The following is a 14,563-nucleotide window of genomic DNA, read 5'->3' on the forward strand; positions in this document are numbered from 1 at the left end:
GGGGGGCGAGGCGCTGAGCGGAGCGGCCCCAGCGCGGGTGGAGGTGAGGCGCCGAGGGATCGCCCCTCGGTGCGGGGCGAGGGGAGGCGAGGCGCTGAGGGGAGCGGCCCCAGCGCGGGTGGAGGTGAGGCGCCGAAGGATCGCCGCTCGGAGCGGGGCGCGGCGCGGCGCGGCGGGAGCCGCCCTTGGGGGCGGAGTGTCGGGGGGGCGTCGCTCGAGGCCGTGGGGCGGCACCGAGGGGCGCCAAGGGGGCGGGCACGGCGGGGGAGGGGCGCGGCGGGGGGCGGGGCCCCGCGGGGCTGGGAGGGGGGGAGGGTGTATTGTTCCTCGCGCGGTGCATGCCGGGCCCGCCTCAGCCCCCAACATGGCGTCGCGCTGTCACCTGTGTGTGTGAGGAGGGAGCGGGACGTGGTGGCTGCGGGCGGGCACGGCGGCTCCTGGAGGTCCCCGGTCCGCTGGCGCCGCGGTGGCAACGCGCCGCTCCTCGCTGCTCCCCACCGCGCTCCGGCTGTCCGGCACCCAGGCCGCTGGGGACCCCCCTGCCCCCGCCCTGCCCCCGCCATGGGGGGGTAGCGGGACCCGCCTCGCCTCAGCCCTGCGGAGCCCCCCCGCCGTCCGCGCCATGGGGTCCCCGGCGGGCGCCTCGGCGGCGACGGCGGCCACCGACTCGGCCCAGTGGCTGTCGGTGAAGGAGGAGACCATCTTCCTGCACGACGGGCTGATCCGGGTCACCGACCTGGCCGAGCTGCCCAGCGAGATCATTGGGGTGGCCGAGCCCGGCGACACCGAGCTGGAGGTGAGCGGGGCCCGCGGCTCCCCGAGCTGAGGGGAGGGACGGGGGTAGGGGCGAGGGGGTGGTGAGGAGGAGGATGCCCTCGGGAGAGGGAGGACAGTGGCAGTGGGGGCCTGAGGAGACGAGGAGGATGGTGTTATGGGGGGGGGCCCAGGGAGAATGACTTGGGGAGGATGGGGGGGCCGGGATGGAGAATGGTGGATGCGGATGCAGGGTGAAAGATTTGGGGTACGGAGCCAACTGATACTGAGGCAGTCTACTTGTTTTAAGTCAAGCAAATTTATTTCAAATAATGATGAAAGTGGAGCTGGGCAGGAGGGTGGTGAGGCACTAATGAAGATGGAGGGTGAATTATTGGTGCTACCTCCTTGTTTTGAATCAGTGGGGTTAGGAAATTTGAACCACGCTTATATATTTCAAGGTGGCCTTTGGCTCATTTATTTTTATTTATGCGTTTGTATCTTTTTGCTGTTACTTTTAGTTGGTTTGTAATTAATCAGCCTTACAATAAGATGCTTAGGGTACTGGGGTGTCTGGGTGTTGTATTTAGGCTGTTGACAGTGATCATTATTAAAGAGCGCTGAGATTTTAAATTCCAGCTTTTTGCCTTCTCAAAACTGCTGGTGGTTTTGGCTGCAGGCAGATGGTACAGCTGTTTTATCTTAGGAGGAGACGGTGAAGGACTGAATGTCACGGATTGTAGGTTGCATCTATTTTGTAGACTGCATTTTTTTTTCCTGTGTGCCTCCCTTCTCTTCTTTCACCCCGCCCTCTTCTCCAGCAATGTGGCTTGCAATGACACAGGGTCTTTGTCAGAGAAGCCGAGTGGTGTGAGCTGAGAGGGGATGGTTCAGCAGGAGCTTTATCTGTGTGCTATGTTAGGTCACGAGCATTTAGGCCGCAAAACCCTTTAGTGAGGCTTTGGCTGCTAACTGGGGTGTTGCTAAGAAGAACCCATGAGCCAGGCTTGCAGTTCTGACGACAACATTGTTCGCCTTGTGACATGAAGTCTTTATGGTGTTTATGAAAACTTTCCACAGGCTTATCTAAGGAAAGATATTTTTTGCTGAACATGCATTTTCTTTTCTGTGCGATGTGACACTGGGGATTGGGATGGGAACGGTAGCTGCTCCCATGAAATGGATGTTGGCAAATATCACATGAACAGGAAAAGAGAGACTTTTAAGGTGGATGACTTATCTCTATGTGTATAAATGTGGAATGATTCTCCCGTGTGATCAGAGTCCACTGTGGCATTCAGTGCAGCTTGTATTCAAGAAAACATTTTGATTCCGTTACATAGTTCTAGAAGCAGCATCGAGTCTAATAACTGTGTTAGAAAAATACATGCTCCCACAGCATTATTAATGTTAGATCGTAAAAAAGGAGGATATCCTTTAAAAAACAAACCAGAACCCAACCCAAACCTTATTTTTAAGATCTTGCAAGCTAGGCCAGAAGTATGTTCTGGCATGAGACTTGGCACACAGCTTCACCTGACAAACACTTTAGTGCCGGAGAATTTTTTGTTAGTGCTAGGAATGTCTGTGAAACTGTAATTGTTTGGGGGAGATAGGGATTGGAATTAGTGTTACTGTGTCTTGTCCTTTATGACACTCTTATAATGAATGTTTCAGCAATCCAGTGCCACTGATTCACAAAATTTTTCCTGTTCCAGAGATTTTTTTTCTGTTGTGCATGTTTGCAGTGTGAAACTTTAAAATAAATAAATAAGACTTTTTGCTATGGTGCTTATTTTGATCTATGGTCTTAAGTCACAGAATATTAAAGCATTTTATTTCCTTCCACTGAAAGAACTGATGACCACAAGTGACTTATTTTTGAGATCTTGTTTGTAAAATGGTTTATAGTTTTTGGTATTGAGGGGGGGTGGTTAAAAAAAAGTGAAATTTCAAGTGGTGTAAGTGTAAATTATTTAGTGCATAACTTTTCTCTGCCTTTTTTTTTAATGTTGTTTTTTTAAATAAAGGGCTACCTTGGTAAACTGGAATGGCTTTGAGGAGCCATTTTGTGGAAATAGGTGCATGCATCTTATTGAAGTCTGGCCATGCAATTGACTAATGCAGTGAATGGCTCATTTGCACTGTTTCTACCCCTACTTGCAATGTAATAAATATATCTGAAAATGGTCTAAATAGAAATCTCTTGGGATATGTTATTGGACAAGGGTAGGAGATGCTGCAGCTGCTGCTTTGATCAGTAAACTTCCTTAATACACTTCTTGTGCTTCATCAATGGTGGTCAGAACCCAGACTGAATTTCTGATATGGCGTGCTTAATTAAAAAATGTAGTATACTTAAATGGATATTTTGGGGGGGGGGGGGGGGGGGAGTATCATTCTGGTCTGTTTTGCTTAAATATCTCTTTAAAGAGCTTATTGGTGAATAATGTCAATGTATTTGGATGTGTTTCCTTTGTCCTTCTGTTCAAAGGTTTTGCCTATTTGTAAAAAGAAAAGCAGAGGAAAAAATGTTACGGTACTGGTATTATGCCAAGAAAGGCTTATGAAAATTTATTTTGTTATTTTGACTTCCATACAACTTTTACTTATTTTTAATGTATTTATATATGTGTGTGTATATATATGTATTTTATTTTTATTTTTCCTTAATGGTAGGTTATGGAAGTGTTAACATTCTCTTTCATGTGAAGGTAACTTGTTCTAGGAGTATCTTTAGGTTTAAAGGGTGTGGGGGGTTTTGTTTTGTTTTTTATGTGATGTAAATGATGTATGCCAACTTCTTGGACTGTCTATCAGGGTATTTACAAAGAATATGTATTACCAAAAAGAAAGGAGGCACTTTTTTTTTATTTGATATAATTTTGTAATGATGTGTATATAAAAGCTGCTCCTGGTATGGGTTTCTCAATAAAATCTACTAATCAAAGGAGACCTAGATTAGTTAGCAATTATGCAAGCCTTTGCATCCTTATTTTAAAGCCTTTCATACAGAGAAATGACTTTCAAATTGCAAAGTCTTCTGCTTCTTGGAGACAACCTTATGTGACTAACAACTGAAGATGTTGCCATGACATTTTGTCCGCTCTCTGCCCTGGATGTCAGTGCCTGCACAGGAGGGACAACTTAATGGAAGATGGGCTGTCCTTTAACGTGCCACAGTGGAAACTGCAGCACTTCCAGAATCCTGCCGATCAAACATCTTTCACAGAGACGACAACCCCTGGGAGCGGGGCAAGAGATATGTCTGAAGGTGAAGGTCTCTTACACCATGTAGTTTTAAGTCTGCCAGTACACCAGAGTCAACATGCTGAGACTTATAAGAATGCCAGCAATATAAAGTGATGTGTTAACCCTTGGTAACTTAATAAGAAGGACACTACTGAATAGGGCTTGTTCACATAGACTATGACATAGCCATCTGATGGCAAAAAAGCATTCGCTTGTATCTAGGCAGTTTAGTCTGGTTGACATATGTTACGATTATAATCCTTCCATCTGAGGAGGCCTTCTTTCTATTCTTCAAATTTGTGGCTGGTATTTTCATTAGTTTTAAATTTGCAGTATGGGCAATTTTTCAGCTAACTAGTGATAGGCTCAGTTATTTTTTTCCACAGGGAAATAAGTGGAAAGAAAGACAAATCTTCGATATATAGTCCCAGTATAAAGTAGAACAACCTTACGTGTCACTCCATTTAACTTGTAAGCACTCTATGTTTTACGTAACAGCCTACAGAGATAATAGTCGTTTGGATATCTGTTCTTGCTGTTCTCCTGCATAGCCTGGAAAAGTTCTAAATACCTTATTTTATTTATTTTTTTTCTTTAATATATTTTTAACATGAAGGTAGAAGTGTAGCTCCTACCTTAATAGCTGTCTGGATCAGGTATATATCTGTCCTCATCTGATGTTTTGACTCTTGTCAAGCTCTGTTACCGTAGGACAGAGTACAAGATGCCACTGGGCAGCTGTTGGTCTGCACTGCAGATATGTATTTTTAATCAAATGTAAGTGGAAAAAAAAAAAAGGTAGTGTCCTTTCCTCTTCCCCCCAGTATGGTCTGGTCTAGCCCTCTAGGGAGAAGTTAAACAACTGAAGTCCAGTGCTATTTTAACAGCATGTGCCAATCCTGTGACTGACTTGTGTTTTCTGTCAAAATGATTTAGACTTGAAGGTATCTGCTAAACTTGAAGCTTTCACCCATTTTCCTCATGGACTAGAAGAAACGTTGTGTCGCTCTTCCCTGGTTGCTGAAGGAGAGAGTAGTTCTCTGTAATTATCTAGGTCAGTGCTTCCCAAATCTTTCTGGTTGTGACCTTACTTCTATTTACAAGCTTCACCTCTGTCAAGATAAAAATCCCTAATGCCAGCATAAACAATTGACGTTTTACTAAGTGGATGACCCCTCTTGAGGTTACAACCTCTAGCTTGAGAACTGCTGATCCAGGCATGTATGTCAGGCTTGTAACTTTCCTAGTCCTGCCTTTTGCATCTCCTTCCACTTCAAATACTCCAGTATTCCTCTTTGAGGGTGTTTATAGCTTTCAGAGTAACACCAGATGAAGCTAGTTCTTGAAGTTAATTCTGCACAGGAAGATAACCTTACAAATGTGAGCCTTGGCTGTTACTTTTGCACAGGAGTTGATGGCATTCTTCCAGGCGTCACTGTAAGTCTCTCACTTGCCTTTTGAGAGGACTCTGAAATCTTGATCGCTTTCCTTTTAAGCTCACTTTCATTAGATAATTGTATAAACCACCAATATTGTGTGATTTAATCTCCAGCAGAGTTGCTGCTATCATCATCAATTGTCATAAAATGACCTGTTTGAATTTATTAAACTTCTATAATATGGACTACCATGCCTCTTGGCTTTTTATTTTTAAAGTAATGTTTTAGTTATCCTGCTAGAGAAATATTAGAAAACTTCTTATAAAGGATGATTTTGCAAGTATGTTTCTCAAATATAGTTCTTATGACCAATTGGAGCTGATTAATTCAGTGATCTGCACTCTCAGAAATTCAAATGACAAAGATTTTTCTTTACCTTTCACGGACATTTTCATCTACTACTTAAATAAGGGCCAAAGAAATATTTAAATAAACAAATGAACAAGTAGAGAAACAACACTTTCTTTTATAGCATTTTTTGTGTGTGTTTACAGCATGCCTGTACTCTGTAATTCATCTCAGATATCAAGGTTATTTGGTAAATTTGTACAGTTACAAAAAAAATTGTTTGTGACAATATTGTGTATGCAGTAAAGGATACAGGTTTCCTAGTGCTTATTTCTGAGCAAGTAATTAGGTTTCTAATGCTTTCACAAGGGAAAACAGTTCATGCCTTTAGCTGAGTTGCTAAAAAGCTATGCTGCTATATACAGGATTATGAATCAGTAGAGGCTTTGAACAAGGTGATACGGTTAAAATTTCTTGGAGCAGAAAAAATCAGAACAATCATGAAACTTGTAGTTTTCAACTGCAACACTAAAAGCATAATGTAAAGTATGCAGCAGCTGCTAAGAACCTATAAAATTTCAATATCTAAAACATCAGGATGAAAATGTTTGCACATATTTATATATTTTCCAAACACACAGGCGTATCAAACAAAAAGCCTTATAGAGGGCTTAGAAAAATGTTTTAAAGATATCAGGGCAGTGTTTGCACTAAGACAGCTTCCTACTGTGTGTCTTCAGAAATTGCCGTAAGCAGAAATGCTATTACCCAGCAGAGCAACAAAAAGTGGCAGACTAGGAGTATGTATACAGTGTTGTTTATGGGAGCAGTTTAAATTTTGATGTGTATTTCAATTTTAGGGTACCTTTAAAACTGTCAATTCTGGTATTTCTCTTATAGAATAATCTATATATCTTGTAATTCAGTCTTTTTTACATTCTTTTATTTGTATTTCTAGAGACAAAAGAAGCAAGTAAACAGGTGGTGTTCCCTATATGTTAACTCTGGTACAAGAGGAATGACCTTATAGCTGTAACATGGTGTTGAAAGTAACATAGTTAAATTTTTCATGCTGCTGTTAAAGATACCTTATGATTTTGAGGTTGTTTCTGTTTTTCTGTATGGTTTGTTCCTCCTGTGAGATGGGAATAATACTTGTTAATACTCAGGGGGGTATTATGGATCTAATTGATACTGGTAAATGTACCGCCATCTTCAAGAAGTTGTTATCTTTCTATGTGAAGTTCAGCCAATTTAATTATGTGGAGAAAGAATTAAATGCTATCTTTGAGATTTAAAGGCTTTCACTTGCAATATGTAACTTTAGGAAAAAATACACCTTTGTGAACAGCTTCATTGCTCATCAATTCCCTATGTAGTAGAACTAAAACTGATCAATGAAACCAGCATATTCAGCCCGAGACTGTCATTTAAGCTATTACATTGGGAGACCTATTGCAAAAAGTCCTTGTTCACCTCTGTCATTGGGCATGCATTTTCTTCTTTCTTTTCCATTCTGCTTCTTTCCATTCTACGTGCAGTTCCACGCCAGGGAACTGGTTTAAACCAAAAATCTAGCTTAACAACACCACCACACACACCCCCTCCCCCCCCCCCCCAACCCCAAACAAACAGGAAAAACTCCAAACAAAAAAAACCCCACAGGCACTACTGCCAGCACCAGGGAGAGGACGAGAGGGCAGGAATTTTAGCCAGAGGAGAAAGCTGCCTTTTAGTGGCAGCTCACTTTTAAATTTCCTTAATGTGGTCATAAAACCTCAGTCTGAAACTCTTCATGTAGATTAACGTGTCTTAATTGTAGTACATCTAGTATTTACTGTCGGTAGAGAAACACTTTACCCTAATAATAGTGAATGCCAGTGACTACTTTCTGGAGCAGTATTGGCAAAAATATTTTTTAATGGGAAGAAGTATCTGGTTACAGTCATGTAGTAGGATGAAACAGGACAAAAATTGGATACAGCAGGAAAGATGACATCCTCCCTGTAGCTGATGATCTAAAATTAGATACCTTTCGTGCCTCTCAATGTTGAAGAAGATGCCAATGACCAATTAGAGTGATTGGACTTTGGATCAACCATTTTCTAATTAAAATAGTTATTAAAATGGATTTAAAATATTAAACAAGGAAGTAGTATTTAAGGACAAGATACTGCAAAATTAACATAGTGACAATTAAACTTTTTACTAACACAGTTTTTAATTATGTGTAACTTCAGGCTGTGAAGCGTGAGACTTTAAAAATCAAAACTTTTCAAAGATAGTCTTTGCTAACTAGAAGTAGACAAAGTTGGAAAATAGGTAATAATCACAGTCAGTGTATGAACTGTGATTTCAAAGTGACTGAAGAGTTGGTTTCTCATTTGCAAAAAGCGTCAATGTGATGTTTACCCTACTTACAAAATCAGGTATAGAAAAAGATCTTCTTAAAAAACGATGTTTTATTTCTTCCCCTCATTCTAGTGTCTTGATTACACTAGAATTTATACTAGAATCACTTTAAAATTACATTAGAATTACACTTTTTGCACTGACACTGCATATGTTTTTTGTTCATTAGAAGTTATTCTTTAAAACTTCACATTTCTATTATAAAGGTCTTTTTTGTTGATATTATTGATTGTTCCGAAGGAAAATGTTAATGTGCCTTATCTAAAAGCGGAAAATGGGCTATTTTAACACTACAAATGTACGTAAGGTAGACAGACTTTAAATTTTCTCGCAATTCTCTTTACGTTTGTCTTTATAAAATGACTATGTTATTTTAACTGCTACTGAGCGTCTTAACTTTTTCATGTCCTTGTTTTCATAGTATATTAATCTGCATTATTTTTGTAGCTTGGTTAGTTATCTTTTGCTAGTTCTGAATATAATCTGTATGTTCAGGTTTTGTTTAGTATTCTTCCTTTAAGCATATGTTTGTTTGTGTTTTTAGCTTGATGGTGTTACTGTTAAGCTGCTATTTCTGTTAGAGATTGCCTTTTGAGATGTAAGTAGATACTTGGGTAACTTGTTTTATGGCAAAGCAATGTGATTGTTACATGCTTTTCATCCTCTTAGATTCTGTTTAAGCCTTGTTAGTCAGAAATGATTGGTGCTGTGAAGTGATTGATTATTTACTGGTTCAGGTGACTTGCTTGTGATGTGCTGGTTTTTGGTTGTCTGCTTCTGAGATCTCCCCAAGTGTTGTATAGGTAAACATCGATGCAAGGTGCCCCAATACCACTAGCAAAAGGATGCTGGAAACCAGTCCTAAATCAGAGCTCAAACTCAAGTGTAAATACTGAGGCATCAAGGAGGCAGGGGAAAGAGAATTTTACCTCTTGCTGAATGAGGAATAGTTGTTTGTTCAGTGAAGTATTGGAGAGGACAGCTTGAGTAACAGACATGTGCATCTGCAGGGAAGTGAATCTGTGCTTATTTTAACAAAGAGAATGGTCAGATCTTCTGGACAGGAAGAGAATAAACTAATTTGGGGGAGAAGGATTAAATTTTGCTGGGGGATTTAAAAAGGGAGACTTGTCAAAGTACGCCAGCTTTTTTATAGCCTGAAGAAACCCTCTTTAGTGGGTGCAGCCTCAGGCAGAAGGTGTTCAGAATGGCAGCCTCTGACAGCCGTGTGCCAGGGAGGCCTGCAGTAAATCAGCTGGGGAAAGGATGGGGAAGACCTTTCTGATTCAATCTCAGTACAAGTCATTTTAGCATAGACTTTCTATTTCCTTTCTTCGCCTGTGTCTTTTATAAACACTGGTGGCTGTATTGTCTATTTCAAAATTTGTGAATAAAGGTGGTGGGGTTTTTTCCTTGCATTTTATTTTAACTTGCTTTGACTTCAAATAGCTTCAAGATAACAAGCTGTTGTGGTTTAACCCGGCAGGCAGCTAAACACTACACAGCCATTCGCTCACTCCCCCCTGCAGTGGGATGGGGGAGAGAAACAGGAAAAAAAAAAGTAAAATTCGTGGGTTGAGATAAAGACAGTTTAGGAAGACAGACAGAAAAGGAAGGGAAAATAATAATAATAATGATAAAAGAATATACAAAACAAGTGATGCACAATGCAGTTGCTCACCACTTGCCGACCGATGCCCAGCCTGTCCCCGAGCAGTGGTCGTTGCCCCCTGGCCAGCTCCCCCCAGTTTCTATACTGAGCATGACATCATATGGTATGGAATAGCTCTCTGGCCAGTTTGGGTCAGCTGTCCTGGCTGTGCCCCCTCCCAGCTTCTTGCTGGCAGGGCATGAGAAGCTGAGAAGTCCTTGACGAGTGTAAGCACTACTAGCAACAACTAAACCATCAGTGTGTTATCAACATTATTCTCATACTAAATCCAAAACACAGCACTGTACCAGCTACTAGGAAGAAAATTAACTCCATCCCAGCCGAAACCAGGACACAAGCTGTGCCTGAAGATACAAGAAAACTGTAGTCAGTGTGCTGAGGAAACCTTGGCAAGGGCTGTGATTCCTTTGTGAAGTCTTTAGACTATCCAAAGGGAAGCAGTACATATAGTATGGACCAAGTGAAGCCCTGTCATTAGCGTTGGGTTACAAAGAGGTGTGCTTTGCTAACTGGTGAGAACCAGAATGGTTCCCGGGTGTGCGGCAAGATCTTAGGAGCATGTCTGAACCCTGAAAGCTCCCAAGTTGTTTGTCACAGCCAGTGCTGTGAAACTTTGGTCTTGAAGCTCCTTTTTGGAGGTAGCTCTGAGTACTTGCCTCTAGTCAGTAACATGTCTTTTGAGGAAAACAGACTTTAACATAATTTTCTGAAGACTCCGGTATAGTAGATGACCTTACACTTTTCTCTGAATATCCTGTTATTTTCTGGAAGTGCAAATGCCTACGTAGACCTTCAGATGATATTGAATAGTTAAGTTTTTTCACTGGTTCCATAAGCTGTGTATGAAAACTACATGGTGTAAATTGCTTTATTTTCAAAAATCTGTAAGTTCCATTTTGGAACTGTCTTTTAAATCTGTTGAATCTATACTTCATATATTGTTAACCCGAATTAGTGCATATTTTCTTTATGAAAGAGCAAAGCAAAACACTCTTAACAGTTCCAGACAGACCATACTATGCTTATAAACCAAATTATAAACTGTGAGATCAGTGAGAAAATAAAACTTCAGTAGGGAAAGGCTTTTCATCAGCATATCTGCAAATATTTGACACTGACTTCTTGTCTTGATTTATACAAGACAGGCTCAGAGATGTAGAGCAATATCAAAGACAAAAAATCCATCTTCCTGCTAGACTGTGGGACCTGAGGAACAGAGTATGTAACACAGTGTGACTAGTTTTTGTAAGCGTATCTTCAGTTGGACCGTAATAAGTGACAAAATTTGCAAGGTTAAATTATATCCAAAATGTGGACCTTTCTGCAACAAATTGGTTACAGTTTTATTGATGAGAACCCACCAAACACAACATCAGTAACTTGAAGGAAACTGAAAAAATGTTCATCAGTTGCAACTGGAATTCAGTCTCTGGTTGCGTTTGCAATTTGGCTGAAATAAAGCGATTCTCGTGTGTTTGAATATTTAAACCTTCTGCTTGTTATTACATACTGGGTACAGATTTGATTCAAAGTCCACGTGAGGTTGTACAAAGCTTGTGAACTAACATAGTGGTATACTTACAATTTAGGTGGGTGCAACTTTTTGAAATATTATCTGACATGGATTGCAGGGTTCCACTATGTTTATGGGAAGACTATAGGCAGCTTCCCCCCCCCCCCCCCCCCCCCCCCCCGGCATGGAAGTATAATCTAAAAGGGAAAGAGCCAACTAAGCATGCCACAACTTGTCTTTTGTGGTGTCTTTGTTATTAGCATAGCCAAAGACTACAGACCTATTTTCTTTAGCATTTAACTCTCAAGATGAAAACATTAATTCTCTTTTTCCTCCATTTCTGCAGCTTGTTATTGCTTAGTTGAGGATCCATCACGTGTTCAGTTCAAGAAAGTCAAAAGCAAATTGTTTTAGAAAGTGATTGCATCTATAACAGGAAACAATTAAACTTATTTTTGAGACAATAAAACACACAAATTAATGAGATAGTTATTTTAAATATATAATATGTGGTTTAGAGATTAATATTCTTAATCTCTTTGAAGAAATTAAGAGGTTCATTAGTTTTAAGAAGCTCAATACTAACATCTATTCCAGTCTAATTATTATGTGAATTACTTTAAAGTGAACTTTTCATGACTCTAATGATAAATGTTCTACTGAAAAGCTGTTTCATTGACTTTAGTAAGGGTGTTTGTAGAAATGGCAGATGTGGCTTGTCCTGAAGCGTTTTATCAAGCTGTTCAAAATTCTACAATTAGACATAAATATGTATTTCATATTCTGTATGACTACTGCCTACAATTAAAAAAAAAAAACAACCAACAACAACCAAACCTGTATGAAATTACCCATTGCAGCTCTTAATCTCTTGCATTCCCCTTCCCTTCCTTTTTTTCATTATTTTTTTATTATTATTAAATGAGGAAAGGACAGCTTTGCAGCATAAAGATGGGCCGAAGAGAGTGTACTTGGGGGCAGATGAGATGAGGCAGTGTGGCATGCAGGCAGAAGCCCTTTGGACACTGGATCCGAAGTATCAGAAAATGTTTGGCTCATTGCTTACCTTGAGGTTGCCGTAGCTTAAGTGACTTTGCTGATCTCAACTGTGGTATGCTGTAGGGAGAAGAATTGGCTGTAAATTACTTACAATTCTGACTTCTTTCAAGTACCGGGCTGGGTACTAACCCATAAATATGTTTCTTTCTGTCATGGTTTACTTGTTTTCTGTTGTTCCAGCTTTGTCTTCCAATTTTACTTAGAAGTGCCAAAAAGGCTTCTTTCTTCTGTCTGAAATGATGATGATGAGACTTTTAGGTTTTTAAACTATGGCAGCAACTGGAAATATTTTGAAAGGTGTAGCTAAGTGCAATGTAATAAAATTGAGGAGGGGAAAAAAACAGGGGAGGGAGAGCATGTAACAAAACTCTTGGTTCGTTTTAGAGAACTGGTTGGTTTGTTTGAAAAGCTCTAAAACTAGAACATACGCATTCTTATTGCAAAATGCTGTTGACCTATTAGTTTCCATAGAAGGGCTCTAAACTCAGCCCCTGGGATCCTCCACCCCCTCAGTTCTTTTGAAGTTTTTCGCAAAATTGCCTTGATTACAAAAAAAAAAATGCTCCAGGGGAGGCGAGTCTTTATTTTCGAAGATACTATTTCGTATGTATTTTTCTTTGCAATCTATACTATTGTTGTTTTAGCATCACAATTGAAAGTTTAAAAATCTCTGTCTGCAACCCCCGAGCCCAGCCTTCAGTGACAATGCTGACTCAATAATAACAGACTCCATACCACCTGCATGCTCTCTGGCCTCCAATGTAACTTTATTCATGCCCAGAGATTTAAAAAAAAAAGTCCACAATCTGTTGTAGGGGACAGCTGATCTAGAAATCATACTTACAGGCATATGTTACTTTTTTTTCCCCTTAAGAAAAAGAAAACCTATATAAATACCAGCTTTTTTCCCTCTTTCAGATACTAACATTTGAGACCAAGAATCCGACGGAGCTGGCTGAGCGCTTACGATCTGTATGTGGAAACCAGAGCAATGCTTATGCTCGGCTGCTGGAGTACCGACTAAATGCTTTGCGTGGACTCTGGAATGCCCAGCGCCAGCTAGCCTTGGAGGAGCAGCATGACCGGGAGAGCTCAGGCGATGAAGAAGCGCTGGCCTTGCTCAAGCGTCAAGGCTTGTTACAGCAGCCTGAACAGGCACCGTTTACTTCACGAATGGGGCTTCTGTTGGTCTTTCCCCTCATTCAGTCTCAAAGTAGAACAGACCCTTCTCTCTGTAACATAACTGCTGAGGTGCTATTGAATTGCCTTCGAGACTGCCAGCCTTTGAGTTTGACTAAGGAACCAGCTGACTGTCTTAATGGGATAGAGTCTTTGCTGTGCTCCTGGCTGGAAGACACTTCTGCTTCAGGCCAACAGATTCCATACAAGCAAAAAGAAAATGCTGCTGCCGCCCTAGTTGCCTTGGCTTGTGCAAGGTAAGGAAACTACTGAAATGACATGTTGTGGTTGATATTGGTAGTAAGCGTTTATATTTAAACATAAGAATCAAAAGTGATGTGACCACACTGTTGATACTAATTTTTGGTTTACACTAGCCTTTTTCTTTCTAATATTTAAATATTGGTTTGGAAAGGGTGAAACTGATAAGCTAAGCATTTATTTTTTGCATGTGTTTAGCATATGTAAAAACAGAAGGATCTAGGTTAGAAATGCCTCTTGTGCATATTGCTGCTTCGTGATCTGTTCTAGGAATGGTTCCAATTGTTTTTATTGTGGAGGAGAGTTGTCTCACTTTTCCCTTTGTACTGCCCCTTTAATCCTATAGCTTATGCACCTTCATTTGGCTGTAGAAGGCATTACCATACGAAGTTTTGGGGCAATTCATTTCAGATTTCAGTGTTGCCTGTGAAACATTTGGAGGCATCTTTTCATTTTGTTGCCAGTGAAGAGTTCAACCAGCATAGGTTGAACTATCCCATGTCCTGCATGGGTTTAGCACAGCATCAGGTGATTGAGGACGAAGCTGCCATAATAGCTTTTAATAAAAGCTTACTCTTTTTAGGGGATGGGGCTTGGGGAGAGGGGGAGGAGTATACAAAACTTAGCTTCTGCAAAGGCGTATGAACGTGGGTCTAAAGTCACTAGTAGCCTTTTGAAAATCTTGGCTTCAGTGTTTCTCAGATTGCAGCCTTGTCTGTCAAGTTTAACTCTGAT

At 40.8% G+C, this 14,563-nt stretch overlaps 1 protein-coding gene across 7 annotated transcripts in view; it reads left to right on the forward strand.

The window, feature by feature from the left end:
- The first annotated feature begins 356 nt into the window (after positions 1-356).
- HECTD4 (HECT domain E3 ubiquitin protein ligase 4) overlaps positions 357-14,563 on the forward strand; it is an 80,351-nt gene continuing 66,144 nt past the window's right edge. For 6 of the 7 annotated variants that reach the window (XR_012045258.1, XR_012045259.1, XM_072880078.1 and 3 more), the window contains exons 1-2: positions 357-796; positions 13,307-13,824. Coding sequence is in view for 4 of the 7 variants with exons in the window: in XM_072880078.1 (XP_072736179.1) it covers positions 623-796; positions 13,307-13,824 (692 nt within the window). In the remaining 3 variants the exon portion in view is untranslated. Of the gene's footprint in view, positions 797-13,306; positions 13,825-14,563 lie in introns of those variants that run through there. The other variant, XM_072880083.1, reaches the window with a different exon arrangement.

Source organism: Ciconia boyciana, chromosome 15, assembly GCF_034638445.1.
Source record: "Ciconia boyciana chromosome 15, ASM3463844v1, whole genome shotgun sequence".
NCBI lineage: Eukaryota > Metazoa > Chordata > Aves > Ciconiiformes > Ciconiidae > Ciconia > Ciconia boyciana.